Source organism: Thermomyces lanuginosus, assembly GCF_041956635.1.
Source record: "Thermomyces lanuginosus strain ATCC 200065 unplaced genomic scaffold VTN49scaffold_28, whole genome shotgun sequence".
NCBI lineage: Eukaryota > Fungi > Ascomycota > Eurotiomycetes > Eurotiales > Trichocomaceae > Thermomyces > Thermomyces lanuginosus.
This window is the reverse complement of record NW_027192362.1, coordinates 31412-44730: the sequence shown is the minus strand read 5'-3', so window position 1 is coordinate 44730 and position 13319 is coordinate 31412. Positions and strand designations below refer to the sequence as shown.

At 50.1% G+C, this 13319-nt stretch overlaps 5 protein-coding genes across 5 annotated transcripts; 2 read left to right on the top strand and 3 right to left on the bottom strand.

Annotated features, from left to right (window-relative positions):
- Positions 1-301: 301 nt before the first annotated feature.
- VTN49DRAFT_3117 (uncharacterized protein) lies at positions 302-1095 on the top strand (the record flags this gene model as incomplete). Its single annotated transcript, XM_069410918.1, has 2 exons — positions 302-347; positions 425-1095. The coding sequence occupies 2 exons, from the start codon at positions 302-304 to the stop codon at positions 1093-1095; spliced, it is 717 nt and encodes a 238-aa protein (XP_069268395.1).
- Positions 1096-1522: 427 nt separating this feature from the next.
- Positions 1523-2712, bottom strand: VTN49DRAFT_3116 (uncharacterized protein; the record flags this gene model as incomplete). The annotated part of the gene is made up of 2 exons (XM_069410917.1): positions 1523-1845; positions 1908-2712. 2 exons carry the CDS (start codon positions 2710-2712, stop codon positions 1523-1525), a joined length of 1128 nt encoding a protein of 375 aa, XP_069268394.1.
- A 2979-nt stretch (positions 2713-5691) lies between these two features.
- Positions 5692-6324, top strand: VTN49DRAFT_3115 (uncharacterized protein; the record flags this gene model as incomplete). Its single annotated transcript, XM_069410916.1, has 1 exon — positions 5692-6324. The coding sequence occupies one exon, from the start codon at positions 5692-5694 to the stop codon at positions 6322-6324; it is 633 nt and encodes a 210-aa protein (XP_069268393.1).
- A 2299-nt stretch (positions 6325-8623) lies between these two features.
- VTN49DRAFT_3114 (uncharacterized protein) lies at positions 8624-10528 on the bottom strand (the record flags this gene model as incomplete). Its single annotated transcript, XM_069410915.1, has 1 exon — positions 8624-10528. The coding sequence occupies one exon, from the start codon at positions 10526-10528 to the stop codon at positions 8624-8626; it is 1905 nt and encodes a 634-aa protein (XP_069268392.1).
- Positions 10529-12027: 1499 nt separating this feature from the next.
- VTN49DRAFT_3113 (uncharacterized protein) lies at positions 12028-12552 on the bottom strand (the record flags this gene model as incomplete). The annotated part of the gene is made up of 1 exon (XM_069410914.1): positions 12028-12552. The coding sequence occupies one exon, from the start codon at positions 12550-12552 to the stop codon at positions 12028-12030; it is 525 nt and encodes a 174-aa protein (XP_069268391.1).
- Between the last annotated feature and the right edge of the window lie 767 nt (positions 12553-13319).

Here is a 13319-nt window from a genome sequence, read left to right as displayed (position 1 = left end):
CCAATGAATCGTCTGTCCCTTTTTAATTAGCCTGGTAAGTGCACATCTTGGCCGTATGCCGTTCGTTCAGAGACTCGGTCTTTTTTTTTTTCCTTTTTTTTATTACCTCGGATTACGATCAAGTTCAGTTCGAACATTCCCTCTTTGGGCTGTGCTGGGGAGTTTGGGCGTTGACCATCAGGTCCGTGTTCGCCGCGCTCGTGTGTTGGTCGGGCTTAGCCTTAACTCCTCCTCCACGTCTAACCGAAGAAGCAGTCGTGAACAAAAACATCCAGGGTGACCATCTTCAGTCCAGCACACAATGGCGCTCAAATCGGGGTCATTTGCGACCTTTTTAATCGTCGGTCGTACGTATTCCTTTTCCCTTTATTCGGATTCAATAATAAAAATTCTCGATTTGACAAAAAATCTTTGATTTCACCAGCGACATGCTTCTTCCTCGGCATCATCTTCTCCCTGTTTCCCTACGACTACCCGCTTCTCTGGTCGGGCGAACCCACCCCTCCGTCGCATTATGACTACCTCGAAGCGCATCTGCGGTTCCTGCATGCCTCGCCGCCCCTGATCCCGCGGATCCTGCACATTGTCATCTTCCTCGGATTCGCCGGTCTCTTCGCCAAGCTCTACAAACCGTCCGAGTCGAACATGCTCTTTGATGGCGCCAGCCTCGTGCTCTACGTCTGCGGTGTGACGGTCTACATCGCGAACATCGTCAAGGGTCTCCGCCTGGTGACCGGCGGCAAGTACGGCGCGGATCTCGCCGATCCGGATAGCGATGATGATCCGTCGCAGATCCTGGGTCGGGAGGATAGCCTCAAGGTCCTTGCGGCGAGTAATACCATCTTGGCACTCGTGCTGGTCGGTGTGTTGGTGCTGCAAGCAGGACAGTGGTATGCGGAGAAGAAGGATCAGCAGGAGTATGAGAAGTTGGCGGCGGGCGAGCAACAGTCGTCTTCGGAGAAGCGTGAGCAGCAGCTGTCGTCGGAGTCGGCGGCAACTGCCTCGGGGAGTGCCGTCGCGGAGAAGAAAGAACGCAGTGAGTCGCCGGCGGCAACAAGATCGACTCGGCAGTCTGCGAGCAAGAAGAAGCAGTAAAGCAGGGCAGATATTCTGCGGGGATGAAAGAACCCCAAAGATCTCTGCGCGCTCGTTTCGTTTTGCTTGCAGTTCAAGACGATGTACTGTTGGAATTGTATATCTCTGGCATGGCATTATTTATCGCCCTGGCAATTGTATAACCTGTACAAACTTATAAGAATCCACCGTACCAATTAACAAACTTTTTTTTTCCTTCTACCTGCTGAGCAGGCTAGTTCATTGCAGTCTACCTGGGCTTTACATCCAGGTATGGGAAAGGGAGTGCGTGCATGTGCAACCAAGATTGCACGGATTAGGATAGAATAGAAATATTCACACAGTCGTGGGAAATAAGGACATGCTACATCAATATAAATCATGGCACATGACTCAAGGCGGGGGGCATTAATCATAATCCAATGCAAAAAAAAGAATCGGATCGTTTTCAGCACATCATCGTCTCACGTGGATGGAATGAGAACGGACTGCGAGGCAGATCGGGCGTCCGCGGACTGAGCTCCTTTGCGAACAGTCCGTCTGCGGAATCGTTGCTCTCAGTCCGTGACAGGGGCACGAATGTATGGTCTCCTTCCTCTTTTTGTGCTTGTCGGATGGAGGCGGGCGGTTCGTGGGCTACAATGCGGCTTCCCGAGGTAGTCGTGTTCGAGGGAATCGAGGCATCCCGGAAGGAGGTGAAGGACGACACGGCAACGTCGGGAGACTCGGGAGAAAGGGGATGTGCGTCGGCATGGCTGCGATTGGATGACACTGAAGTTACAGTTAGCGGTTTCGCCTGACTAGGGATTTCCATCGAGTGATTTAAAACGCACCATCCCGCTTGGTCAACTCTTTCTCGCTGGTCTCCAACTTCAGTCCCCGCAACTTTTCTCCCAGCCGCGTGCCTGCAGTCGGCGAGATCGGCGTGTTTGTAGGAAGCGACGAAGAGCTGGGTGCCGGTGAGGTCGCCATGGTCGGTGCCGCAGAGGAAGACGAGGAAGACGTTAACGACACACCAAAGTGGGATTCGATCCATTCCTTCTCCTGTATCGCCATGACCAGCGCCACCCCTTCGGAATTGGTCATGGCCTCATGCCGAATCTCCTTCTCCAGAGCTTGTAGCCGCTTCTTCGCCCAGATGGTGTGCAGCACCCCTTTTTTCCCTGCCGTTCGCGCGGTCGCCCCCAATTCGGCGGGGAAGATAGCCGGCAGCGGGTTGAGTTTGATGGACCGGGGCTGCTTGGCCGTCAAGGCCGAGTCTGGGTTCGGTACCTGCGTCAAGGTCACCACCGGCGGGATGGTCACGCCGGGTGGCAGCAGGAAATAAAAGCGTCGCGTCCGCTCGCTGGCCTGCTCATCGGCCGGGAGCACGTTCGTCTTCCCCTCCCATGAGACATGCCAGGAATATCCTGCGGCGGACCGGAACACTTCATCATCGTCTTCCTCCCATTCCACCATCAGGATTTTGGTTCCTTCGTTGCCCTTGCCCGCCTCGAACTCGAAGCGAGCGAGCGCTGTGATGGAAAGAGCATTGCTCGTAGACGGCGTCGTGGGAGAATCGGCGGGCCCTTGTTCTGTCGATCCATCCCCGCCGGTGTTGTTATTCTTGTTATCATCTGGACCGAATGTCTCAGCCATGGTTTGATAGCTTCTCGGTTAGAGGCACTCGGGTAGATACGGCTGAAGTTTGAAAGGACCGCGGTGGCTTAGGGAGGAAATCCGGGGTTGGGGGGAGGTTCGCCAAATGCAGGGGAAACCTTACGATAGCGACAGCAGCAACCGGGTCCCTTGGATGAACCCTCGAGGACGAAAATCACCACCAGTTTCCGGCAAAAAGAACACAGCCACCAGTCCCAGCTGAGAACAATCTTCCGTTAACACCAAACTGCGAGGGGTTTAGCCCGCGAACTGAAGCGTGTCGGACTAACTTTAAATCTTTTGCTAACTTGTTGCAGTTAGGGCATGCATTTGGGATGCGGAATTTGATTCGTCGTCTCATCAATTCGAGAAGGTTATTTCATGCTAATAATAGCCCACCATGGAGGAGTTCTTGTGCCTCCCCCTCCTACAAATCTTCCCTTTCCCCAGTTGTTCTCTCTCCGACAAGAGAGGAGCTGTTGAACGAGACGCTTGTCTGAATTGCCTGCATTTATGTAAACATTTCCAGGAGGCCGTTGTGTCATCTGTTTCCAGCTTTTCTGTACCGGCCGCATTCGACAGTGTGGTTCAACTTGCCCCTCCTGTTGAAATCTAAATTTAGACTTCTATTATAGAATGCCAAGCATTGAGGCAACATGCCTGTTCGGCAAGTGAAAACTCGCACGGAGTTACGGGATACCGCGGCCTTACGTCGGATACAGTACGAACTCGTGTCTGTGAAATTTTCAAAATGCTTTTATTGGTCAATATTCGTCGAACATACTGTTTTTGATATAGTGGATTCGTTTTGGAGAGTGACAAGCCTACCCAGGGACGTAATTTCACTGTTTCGAGCGAGAACTCTTAGGCCTCAGGAACCATCAACTCATCCTTCATCCGGACATAGTTCTCGTAGAATGCCTTTGTCGAAATTTGCAAATATGTATTCAATCAATCCCTTCTGATCTTGCCATTCGAGGACTGTGGTGGCACCTAGAGTAGCAGTTTGGAGGTTTCCGTTCCAGCGCCCACAAACCCTCTGCAGTCTACTCTCAATTGCGACGAATGACTCTGTGATACTCACGGAATCGTCAGTTCAGAATCAATATCCATCGCTGTTTCTGCGTTCAGCGGTAAAAGACATGCCATATTCTACAAAGTATTGGATGTGATTGATCTCGAGCCGCACGCCAGTTGCCAACTGCGACTTCCAGGCGGGTATACTAGCTCAGATAGATCAAAGACATGAGCTTTTGGCAACGAACGACGAGTCTGGCATCGTGAATTCGGATTTAGAACATAGTAATCACGAAGTGCTGAAGATGTCCTGCACTGCCATGAAGGATCAACCAATCCGATCGGATGGCTCCAATAGCTTGCATGCAGACCGCATTTCAATCCTACGATCTCGCTGTGTGATTAGCTGAGATCTTTGAAGGCCACGCGCCGGAGATCGAATCCATCTCGAGTTCGCGCTGTCGATCCCATTCGGAGTTTTACCACTGTCCTGGAGTCATCGGGGATTTCCCGCCCAGATCCTAGCTGAAGATCAGGTGCCAGCTTCTGTGAGCCTATCGCGATGTTGCACAGCCATTCTTTGCTGACCGCTCAACGGCGCGTAGAGTTCATGGATTGTCTCGTTACCGTGGTTACTGCTCGGCTGGATAATTCCTGTAATCTTTGAAGAAAGGATGGTCTACTACCTTTGGAAGACTGAAGGGAGAAGGGGGGGGTGGGTTGTAACTGCTGATTTCCGGGAAAAATATCGCCAGTAGATGCGAATTCTATGGTCGAATTGTTCGGGGAATTCCAGATTCAATTCTTGATCGAAGTGCGCAAGGGAATCTTCGGTCTCTGATTTTGGCAACACGGTTCGATTTAAACGCACCATCTCCATCTGAACAATAGCGGCCAAGAATTGAAGTATACAATCCCAAATGTGAATCACAGGAGTTCTTCAGCGATAGAATGCCATCCAAACATCATATCTGTGTAAACCAGTGAGGAAACAAATTGTCATCAAAACAAACATTGCTAGCGTCGAACAGCGTTTGAACCTGAGGTTATGGTACCAAGGAAGCGATTCGCGTTGCATAACTACCGTAAAGCTTGTGTCAACTCGCGCGCGGGTGTTGTTGTCAGTCGTCTAAGTGCTGCCAGAGCTGTCGGCTAGCGGTTACGGGCCAAGGCCCTCATAATAAATAAGCTCCTCGTTTTCTGCCCACCATAGTACCAGCTGATAGACGTTTTCGATGAGATTTGATGTGCAGTCTGATCCATCCGGCCCAGGAGGTCACCACTTGGTCTATTACATCCAGCTAGCAGGCTAGCTTGGCCACCACTCTACATCCATTCTCACCACCACTGTTCAGCCTTTGTCACTTCAGCTCGCTCAGGTACTGACATCGGCCTGACAGCCCATCCCTCACCGACCAGGCTAAGTTACTACCTCACGTAAGTCTTGTCGGCAGAAATGGCCCCCCGTCACCGTACTTGCTCGCGTTAGCGCGCACCTCAGCGCTAAAGTGTGCGGGCGCAAGCTGATATTCCCCCGACGATTGGACAAGCGTTTATTACAGTATCAGTGCGGTATTGTGACACCAATCGCTGTATTGTACCATTCTACATCGCAAACGACGGCGTCCAACTTGGTTCTACCCGCGGATTGACTAACGGCTGATCTCTCGCAGGAGTCGCAGCCCCCCGACTTCAGCCAGTCACTGCCTCTGGTTGGCTCAGTTTCGTTCCTTCTGGTCGGCTAGCACCACAGCGTGGTTCTGCACTTTCTTCTCTTTTGGCGGCTCGTCAAGTCTGTTTAATTCCGAGCATCTCCCACGGCTTCCCTCCTTCAACTTGGTGTAGAGCACCAAGGCAGTTTCAGCATTAAATTCTCTCATTTTCTGAAACCACCCTGCTTTCAACGGCAAAACTTCGTCTGGTGTTTGGGAGTTGGGGTCTACTTGCTTCTCTACCGGCAAGATGCCTCCTGCGAAACCAGTTCTACAACCTCTCAAAACCCCGCAGAATACTTCATTTCCTTCAGAAATTCACAGTGCCTCTCTCTCTGCTGTATCTGATGTCAAGCGGGAAGATTCCATGACTACACCGATCACACCTCCTGTTGCATACACGGAATTTCTGAAGTCTCTCACTCCCGTGTTCACGAGCCCGATCAGCCCTGAACACAATTTCTCCAAATTCTCCTTTGAGAAGCGGTCGCCCGAGGCATCGCAACCACAGACAGCGACTGTCTCTAGTTCCACAAGTGAAGAGCCGATCAAGTCTGCTGCATTCCCTCCACCTCAAAAGTCGGCGACGGACCCTCTACCTCACTCAGCCAAGAAGGAGAGGCGACGATTGAGAATATCACCAACCAAAGCCACGAGCAAGAACTTTTCTCCAACCGCAAGCGCCGCCTCCCCGAAGAGTGCGACGACACTTTGGTCTCCTTATTCGCCAGCAGACTGGAAATTGCGATATTTTGAGGGGCCACAAACCTCGGGTGGCTCGCCAGTCAGTGTCCGACAAGTTGTTACGCGGACAGTTACCTACACGCGCACACCTCTGGATCCGCCCCCAAAGGGCAAGCGGCGAAAGACGACCGAGGTTTAAGCTACAATTACTATGATGCCGCTCCTTTTTCGAGTTTTGATGATCAAGCCGGCAGAGATCTTGAAGATCTCGAATATCTCGCATGGGTATGCCGGCGGTGGTTTGGGTGGGATTGTCTGGTAGCTCTTTCACGGCTAAGTTCCCTTTTTGCTGATTTTAAGAGAGCGAGTTGGACAGTTTACGCATGGCATGAGGAGTTTTGGTGTGTATCGATCAGGGATCGTGCGAAGCATTTTGTTTTGGATTCCAGATTCTTTGCAATTACTACAATGAATATTTCTGACGCAGGAACACGGCTTTATTCGTGCAAGGGAACGGGAAATATGTATCTAGGATTATTGTCTACGCTTCTCCCTGTTAACATGTCTGGAATGAAGGATTCAGTAAGACCACAACCCTGGCTGTTCGATTTGCCATCAGGTACACCTCACTTTCCACCAACCTGCTGCAGAAAACACCTGATAGATAGCATGTGGATAATCTCATTAACCACGAGAGACTCCACTACATCACCTCTAGCCCCTCTGCCGTAGCTTCATTGCCAAAAGGTTGTCAGCAGGATCGTTGCACCAGTTTCGCATTCCGGTGTTACAGTACGATACCGTACCGGTACACTATCGATACGATATGATTAACGTTCCAGTAGCCAGGTTTATCGGTGTAGTTTCTTTTTCTTAGCAGGAAACTTTGGAATTCGCCTCAATGGGCATTCAGACGCAATCACAGTATTGTCACTTTTTAGCATCTTGAAAACACGAGTCTCATGCATGCCGAAACTCAGAAGGGAATCCCAACAGTTTGGCGCAAAGCCGCGAGGATTTCTTAGCATACCCTAACTCAACCTCGTCAAGGTGCTTAGGTATGGACTTCAGTTCAGGTAATTTACGACTACGAACGCGTTTTTTTCATTGACGCTCTCTAAATTTCCTCCGCGTTCTTTTCGCATGGTAAGAAATATCCCGCGAGAATTTTTTTTTTTTTTAAATTCACGCCCTGAAGAAAAAGAGGTGACACACTGGATAAACTTGATGAAATTTGATCAAACCTGATGCCCTGTCCACACGCCGATCGTTTTGGATCCCGCAGGGCCTTTAGCACCTCTTCCAGTTCCAAGGTCTCATTAAGCGCCGACGCTTTACCTCCCTGGTGCCCGGTGCAGCATGCAGTGCTTGGCCATGGGATCAGGGAGCGTCTTCATTGGTCGCCGGCTGTTCCGCGCTCCACTAATCACAGGCGGAGGAATGGATGGAAACTTTTCTTCAACAACTCCTCTCGATTTTGCAGCGAGTCAGTAATGAAGAGAAGCATATATGACAGTACTATCTAATGCGACCGAAAACTCCACGGGCAGATTCCGATGGTATTGGAAATAAGTAGTACTTTAACGATACTGGTAATCAAAGTCGTTGAACCCAGTTGGGGTTCCGGATTGCTTGTCCAATCAACTTCTACAACTCCTTCATGGTCCATCATCAGGGATGTGATAGTCCATGTCCGGGTTGCAGGAAGAAACCGAACTCTGAATTGAACCGCGGAATATTACATGGAAGCCACGCACACACATATACATGGCCAGGAACTGATTGCTGAGTTGCCCACCCTAGTGTACTCCGTAATGGCCATTTTCAATTGGTATGCTCCCAGTTGACTTCTGCTAACTTGATCACGTTCAACGTTGAACCGCCATCTAAGGCTCACCAACTCAAAGTCATTAGACAATGATCGTCACCTTGCAGCGAATACAGGAACGTAGCTGAGGATGGCCTTTTTGGACCGCTTTTGGAAGACCTGGGCGGCTGGCAGTATTGTATGTGAAACTCAAGCCGAAGCCTCGATTGATTTGAACAAGCAATCTTGGTATACCGTAACCCTGGTGGATGGCAAGTTCATTAAGCTAGGGGTGCAATTACATAGAGAATACTCTGTACCTATACCTTATGAATCATCTTTCAAGGTTCTGTTCAAGCTACACTTGTTGCTGCCATGCCGCAGTTGACGCATAGATTGCCCTTGAGAGGCCTATACACGGCAGTAGTGCTATGACAGAGACATTTGACCTTTGCACGAGAGTGAAAAGAACATTAATTCAATTTCATTCGAGTTTCCAGTCTCGAGTATAGTAAATAAAAGACACTAAAAGTATCAGATTTTCGTTGTAAGTTTTCATAATGAGAACAAGTGTTGAATGATGTTGGAAGGGCAAAAACATTTTGAGCATGACCATCAGGCCAGCTGGACGAACGACACCTTCAAACGGTTCTGCAGACGTTGCCAACAGCAACCCTCCGTTGCTACTTTTTCACAGAAATAGAGCCACCGAGCCCAAAATGGCCACGACGGTGATCACGGAAACACTGATCACGGAAGTACCTCCCTTGATAAATGTATGAGAAGCTTCGGAAGCATGGGCAGATTCAGTGGCAGGGCTCTTCTCCACATGCGAAGGAGCTGCCGTATGCGTCTCGACAGACTTAGAGGTCGCGAAACCCGAAGACGGCCCAGTGTGCTTTTTGTGCGCGGTGGAAGAGGGCTGGTGCTTGACGCCCTTAGTCGGGATCGCAGTAGCGTGAGAAACCAACGACAAGTGTTGCGACGAAGATTCTTCCTTCAATGGAGACGAAGCGTGGTGAGCAGCGCGCGACGTTGGAATGACGAGAGCATGAGAGACCAACGTCCCTTCACGCTCCACATGGCTGCTCAATGTCACTGTAGCAATACTAGGCTGGTGCTGCGGGACGGGTGACTTTGTCGGTTTCGGCTCTGTCTCCAAATAATGCGCGTTGTCGTTGGACTTGGACTTGACATGATCCTTAGATTGGGATTCATTGTCTTTAGATTTCGATTCGGGCTTCTTCTCCTCAGGCGTCCCGTCCGGCTTTGTCTCCGAATGGCTCGCGTTGTCTTTGGACTCAGACTCGGGGTTCTCCGGGTCCGTCTCAGTTTGTTGCCAAGATACCTCGCTCATGACTCTATGGGCAGTCTTAACAGATTCTGGAGACTGACGCTCTTCGGGAGCCGAGGCCTCTGAAGCTGTCTCAGCACTTGCGTCTTGAGATGCAGATTGGCCCGTGGAACCAGAAAGCGTTCCCGAAATGTCATTCGCCGCAGATGCAGATTGGATCGCAGATACAGGTTCAATTGCGGAACTGACAGCCCCCAAAGCGCCCGTGGAACCGGAAAGCGTTCCCACAAGGCCATTCGCAGATTGGGCCACGGAATCGACAGCCGTCCCTGCAGAGTCCGTGGAACCGGGAAGCGCTCCCACAACGTCTTCCACCACAGGTACGGATCCGACCGCGTTACCGGTAATCGTTTCCGAACTACTACTCCCTAGAGAAATCGAGGCAGCTGGAGCCATCAGAGCACCCGTGGAGTCAGATTCAGGTTGCGCCGCGGTGGAATCCTCAGCAGATCCTGATTGAGATTCTTCAGAACCCGAGGCATCCAAAGATGTCTGAGCATCCCCGCCTTCAGATCCAGGTTCAGTCGTAGTGGAATCCTGATCCGACTCGGAGGATTGAGTCTCATGAGAAGCAGAGGAAGCTGAGGCCGACTCATCAGCAGCGCCTTCTGATCCAGATTTCGCCGTGGAATCCTGGTCCGATTCCGAGGATTGAGACTCTTGAGAAGCGGAGGAAGCTGAAGCTGACTGGTCACCAGCACCTTCAGATCCAGATTTAGCCGTCGTGGGATCCTGTGAACCTTCGGCAGGAGATTGAGCGTCCTCTGCATCTCCTTCATCGTCCGACCCCTCCTCATACTCGATTTCAACTGTAGGGTTGATGAGAGGGGCAGTGTTTGAAATACCCCCCAAAGACAAAGAAGGGCCGCTACCAGAGGCAGATTGGTCGTTGAGTTTGGTCAATAGGCCATCAACCTTGCCGGAGTTCCCACCCGTCACAAGTTCATCTACCGGAGTGATGGACTCGGACCGCCGAGTTCGGCGGCTAGATCCATGTTCCTTCGGATGGTGGCGATGGTGCTGGCGATTCTTGCCCGGAGCAGCGGTGCCTTTGAGGAAGTCTCCATGTCTATTGCCTCCGAGAATGTCACCACTCCAAGAACCACTGAAGTAACCACTGTGCGTCTTCTCGCCAAGGAAATCGCCTCCCTTGTCGATGTCATTGTCGGGATGATACGGAACATCGCATTGAGCGACCGCAGCCAGAAGGGCCAGTGGCACCGCGCTGTATACGGTCTTCATTTTTCGCTTGTGAGGAGTAGCAAGATCAAACGAGTGGTGAGCGGAATATCAAAAGACAGGCTTTGTCTGGCGAGAGTCTGAAGTCGAAAGGAAAAACTGCGATGAGACTCTGCGTAGCTGCTCCTGGGTATTTAACCTTGAAGCTGCAGAAGCTCCAGATCCCACGTCCCCCATCAATCATCATGACATGATGTCAGCAATTGAGCACAGGAATGTGGTGATTATTGATGTTGTTGAAGAAGAGAACAGCCCCTGCCAGTCAGCGAGCAAACAAAGGTGACGAGAATGTGCCGACGAATGGATCTCAAGGTATGGATGCTGACAGAAGGTACCCTGTACGGCATTGACGGCTTAGCGAGTCATCTCAATATGGGGCCTTCCCCAAAATCACCATGGTGACCGTGCAAATGCCAGCCTGTCAGGCAAGCAGAGTTCCCGTGTCTGGAATCGTGAACATTCCAGGGGTTCGTCCCTGATGAAACCCACATGCTTCAGCGTTGGAATTGTCTGGAATGCGGAACACAAAAATGTTGCAGGCTGGCTTGATCCTCAGGAATCGGGCATTTACGCTCGCGGGAAAAAGATTGCCATGTTCCAAAGAAGACCTATTGTTGATTGTACTGCGACTCAATACATTTCGTTGCTTGCAAGTCTGACAGAGCGCGAACACAGCTATTCCGTAGCTGGCTACCAGATTGCAACGCTAATAGAGCTCTAGAACGGTCCCAATAGTAAATTTGCATTGCAGCTATCCTAGCTCGAAGCTTCAAACATAGTACGTACAGTGGTTGACTTCGATGAATGTATCCCGAGTTTCGACATTCCCAATCCATCGCCCTCACTTAAGAGGACCCTAACGGAGAGGAAACTTCCTATTCAGGAATTCATCTCCAGAATCATCACTACCGATCCAAGAGGATCAGTCACTCAAAAGGCAACGGCTCGTTGTGTGGGCACAATGAACGGCCGTCGTGGCAGATTCTGTTGGTAAATTCGACGTTGAGAAGCAAAAGGGAGAGGTTGTCTTGGCTGAAGAGCTTTTATGTGCGGGACACATGACTGCGGAAAAATAATAATGCGGGATCCTCCAGCCGCTCAATTCGATTTGCCGAGGCGGCCAGACCCCGCCCCCCAATTGCACACCCCATATCTCTCATATGTTGTTGCGCCTCTCCAAACGTGCCACAGATTCCATGGCTTCGATCGAGTGGTAACAGCCGATACATTTAATCATCATCGAATTCGGTTAAATATTTGCCTTCCCGCCTTTCACAAAACTTGCAGGGACTTTGACATATGGAGTTAGCCAAAATCGGGAATCTACGTCCAAAGCACCCGGAAAATACATCAGGACCGACGACACGACTCTTTTGATATGAGAACATGAATTCATACAGATTATTACAACCCTGGTGCATATCCTAACCGCTCGATGCAATCAACACGGAAATGAAGTCTCAGCTGAAGAGCGCAACCTTGGTCAACAGACAGATTGCCCATCACCTTGAATTTTCCTGCTGTTCTTGATATACCTTGATGTTATTAACTCCCACTGCGGAGGAAATCCCAAACGCTATTCCAATCATTCCCCCAAGCGTGATCACGGCAATGAGCAGCTTCACCGCGAACCGGTTACGTTTAGGTAGCCTGGCCAGGAAATCTAGTTTCTTTTCTTTCGTTGCCCAGAGCTTCGACCTCTGCAGATTGTGGATTTCGTCGGAGCGTTTATGCGTTGGCTGGCTTTCGAGGTCCTGAGATCCTGATCTTTCGTTTTTGAGATATTCTAATGACGATGTTGCGTCGTGGCGATAGAACGGCGAGTATGGTTTGGCTCCGATGTGAGGGTCAAACTCTTCAGTGCTGGCGTCATCGAACGACAAGATAGATGCCGTTGGTGATGGGATCGTCAATGGACCAGGAGATACTGGACAAACGGTAGGATTCGTTCCTCCTTTCGGCGAGGCTTTGTTCACCCTGGCACCGATCACAACTGGCTCTGCCGGTAGTTTTGTGATTTCAGACATCGCGATCCAATATCGTCGCCGTATTGTCCTAATTCATCTGATGTCAAGAGGCCAGAGCCAGGAAGGGATAGGGGTTGCGAACGGTTTAATACACATTCTATATCTAACCTTTCTTTCAACTTGGAATAGGCAAGCCCAGTTGTCTCAAGTTCCACTACTGGTCAATCGTTGCAGCTCGAATCGTACCTGTCTCGCCAGGGATGCCGCCTATAGAGGTCCTTTTCTAGATACCTTGCCCCTGTTGACGTTCGTCAAAATTCGAAAACTGGAACACAAACCGAAAAACTAGGCCTCATCTGATCTTTGACCCCATGGAAATAGTGTGAATAGTTGTGGTGGAGCGTGCTTACATTCCTGTTGGCATTGTAACCTTTTTTAGTACATTCTTGAGTTGACAAACTTAGGGCTTGCAGGAAACGTTGAATCGGCAGACTTTTCATTTCTTCTTGCGTATCGCAGTTATTGTATACGTGTTCAAGCAACAACGCTCGTATGTCCGTACTCCAGTGTTTATTATTCGACTTCTGACAGTCGTTTCTGGTCGATGGTTTCTAATAGTTTAATTAGTTGTCTGCTTCATGAGCGGGAAATTTGTTTCAATATTTTCATGGCGCTCAGAATCTGTGATGGGTCAGAATATCATGCACACATTTACAGACAAGACGGCTCTGATCACCATTGCCAGGCTGTCAAAGCTTGTCAGGCTATAATGGCTTTAGGAAAAAAAAAAAAAAAAAAAAAAAAAAAAAAAAAGAAATAGAAAATAG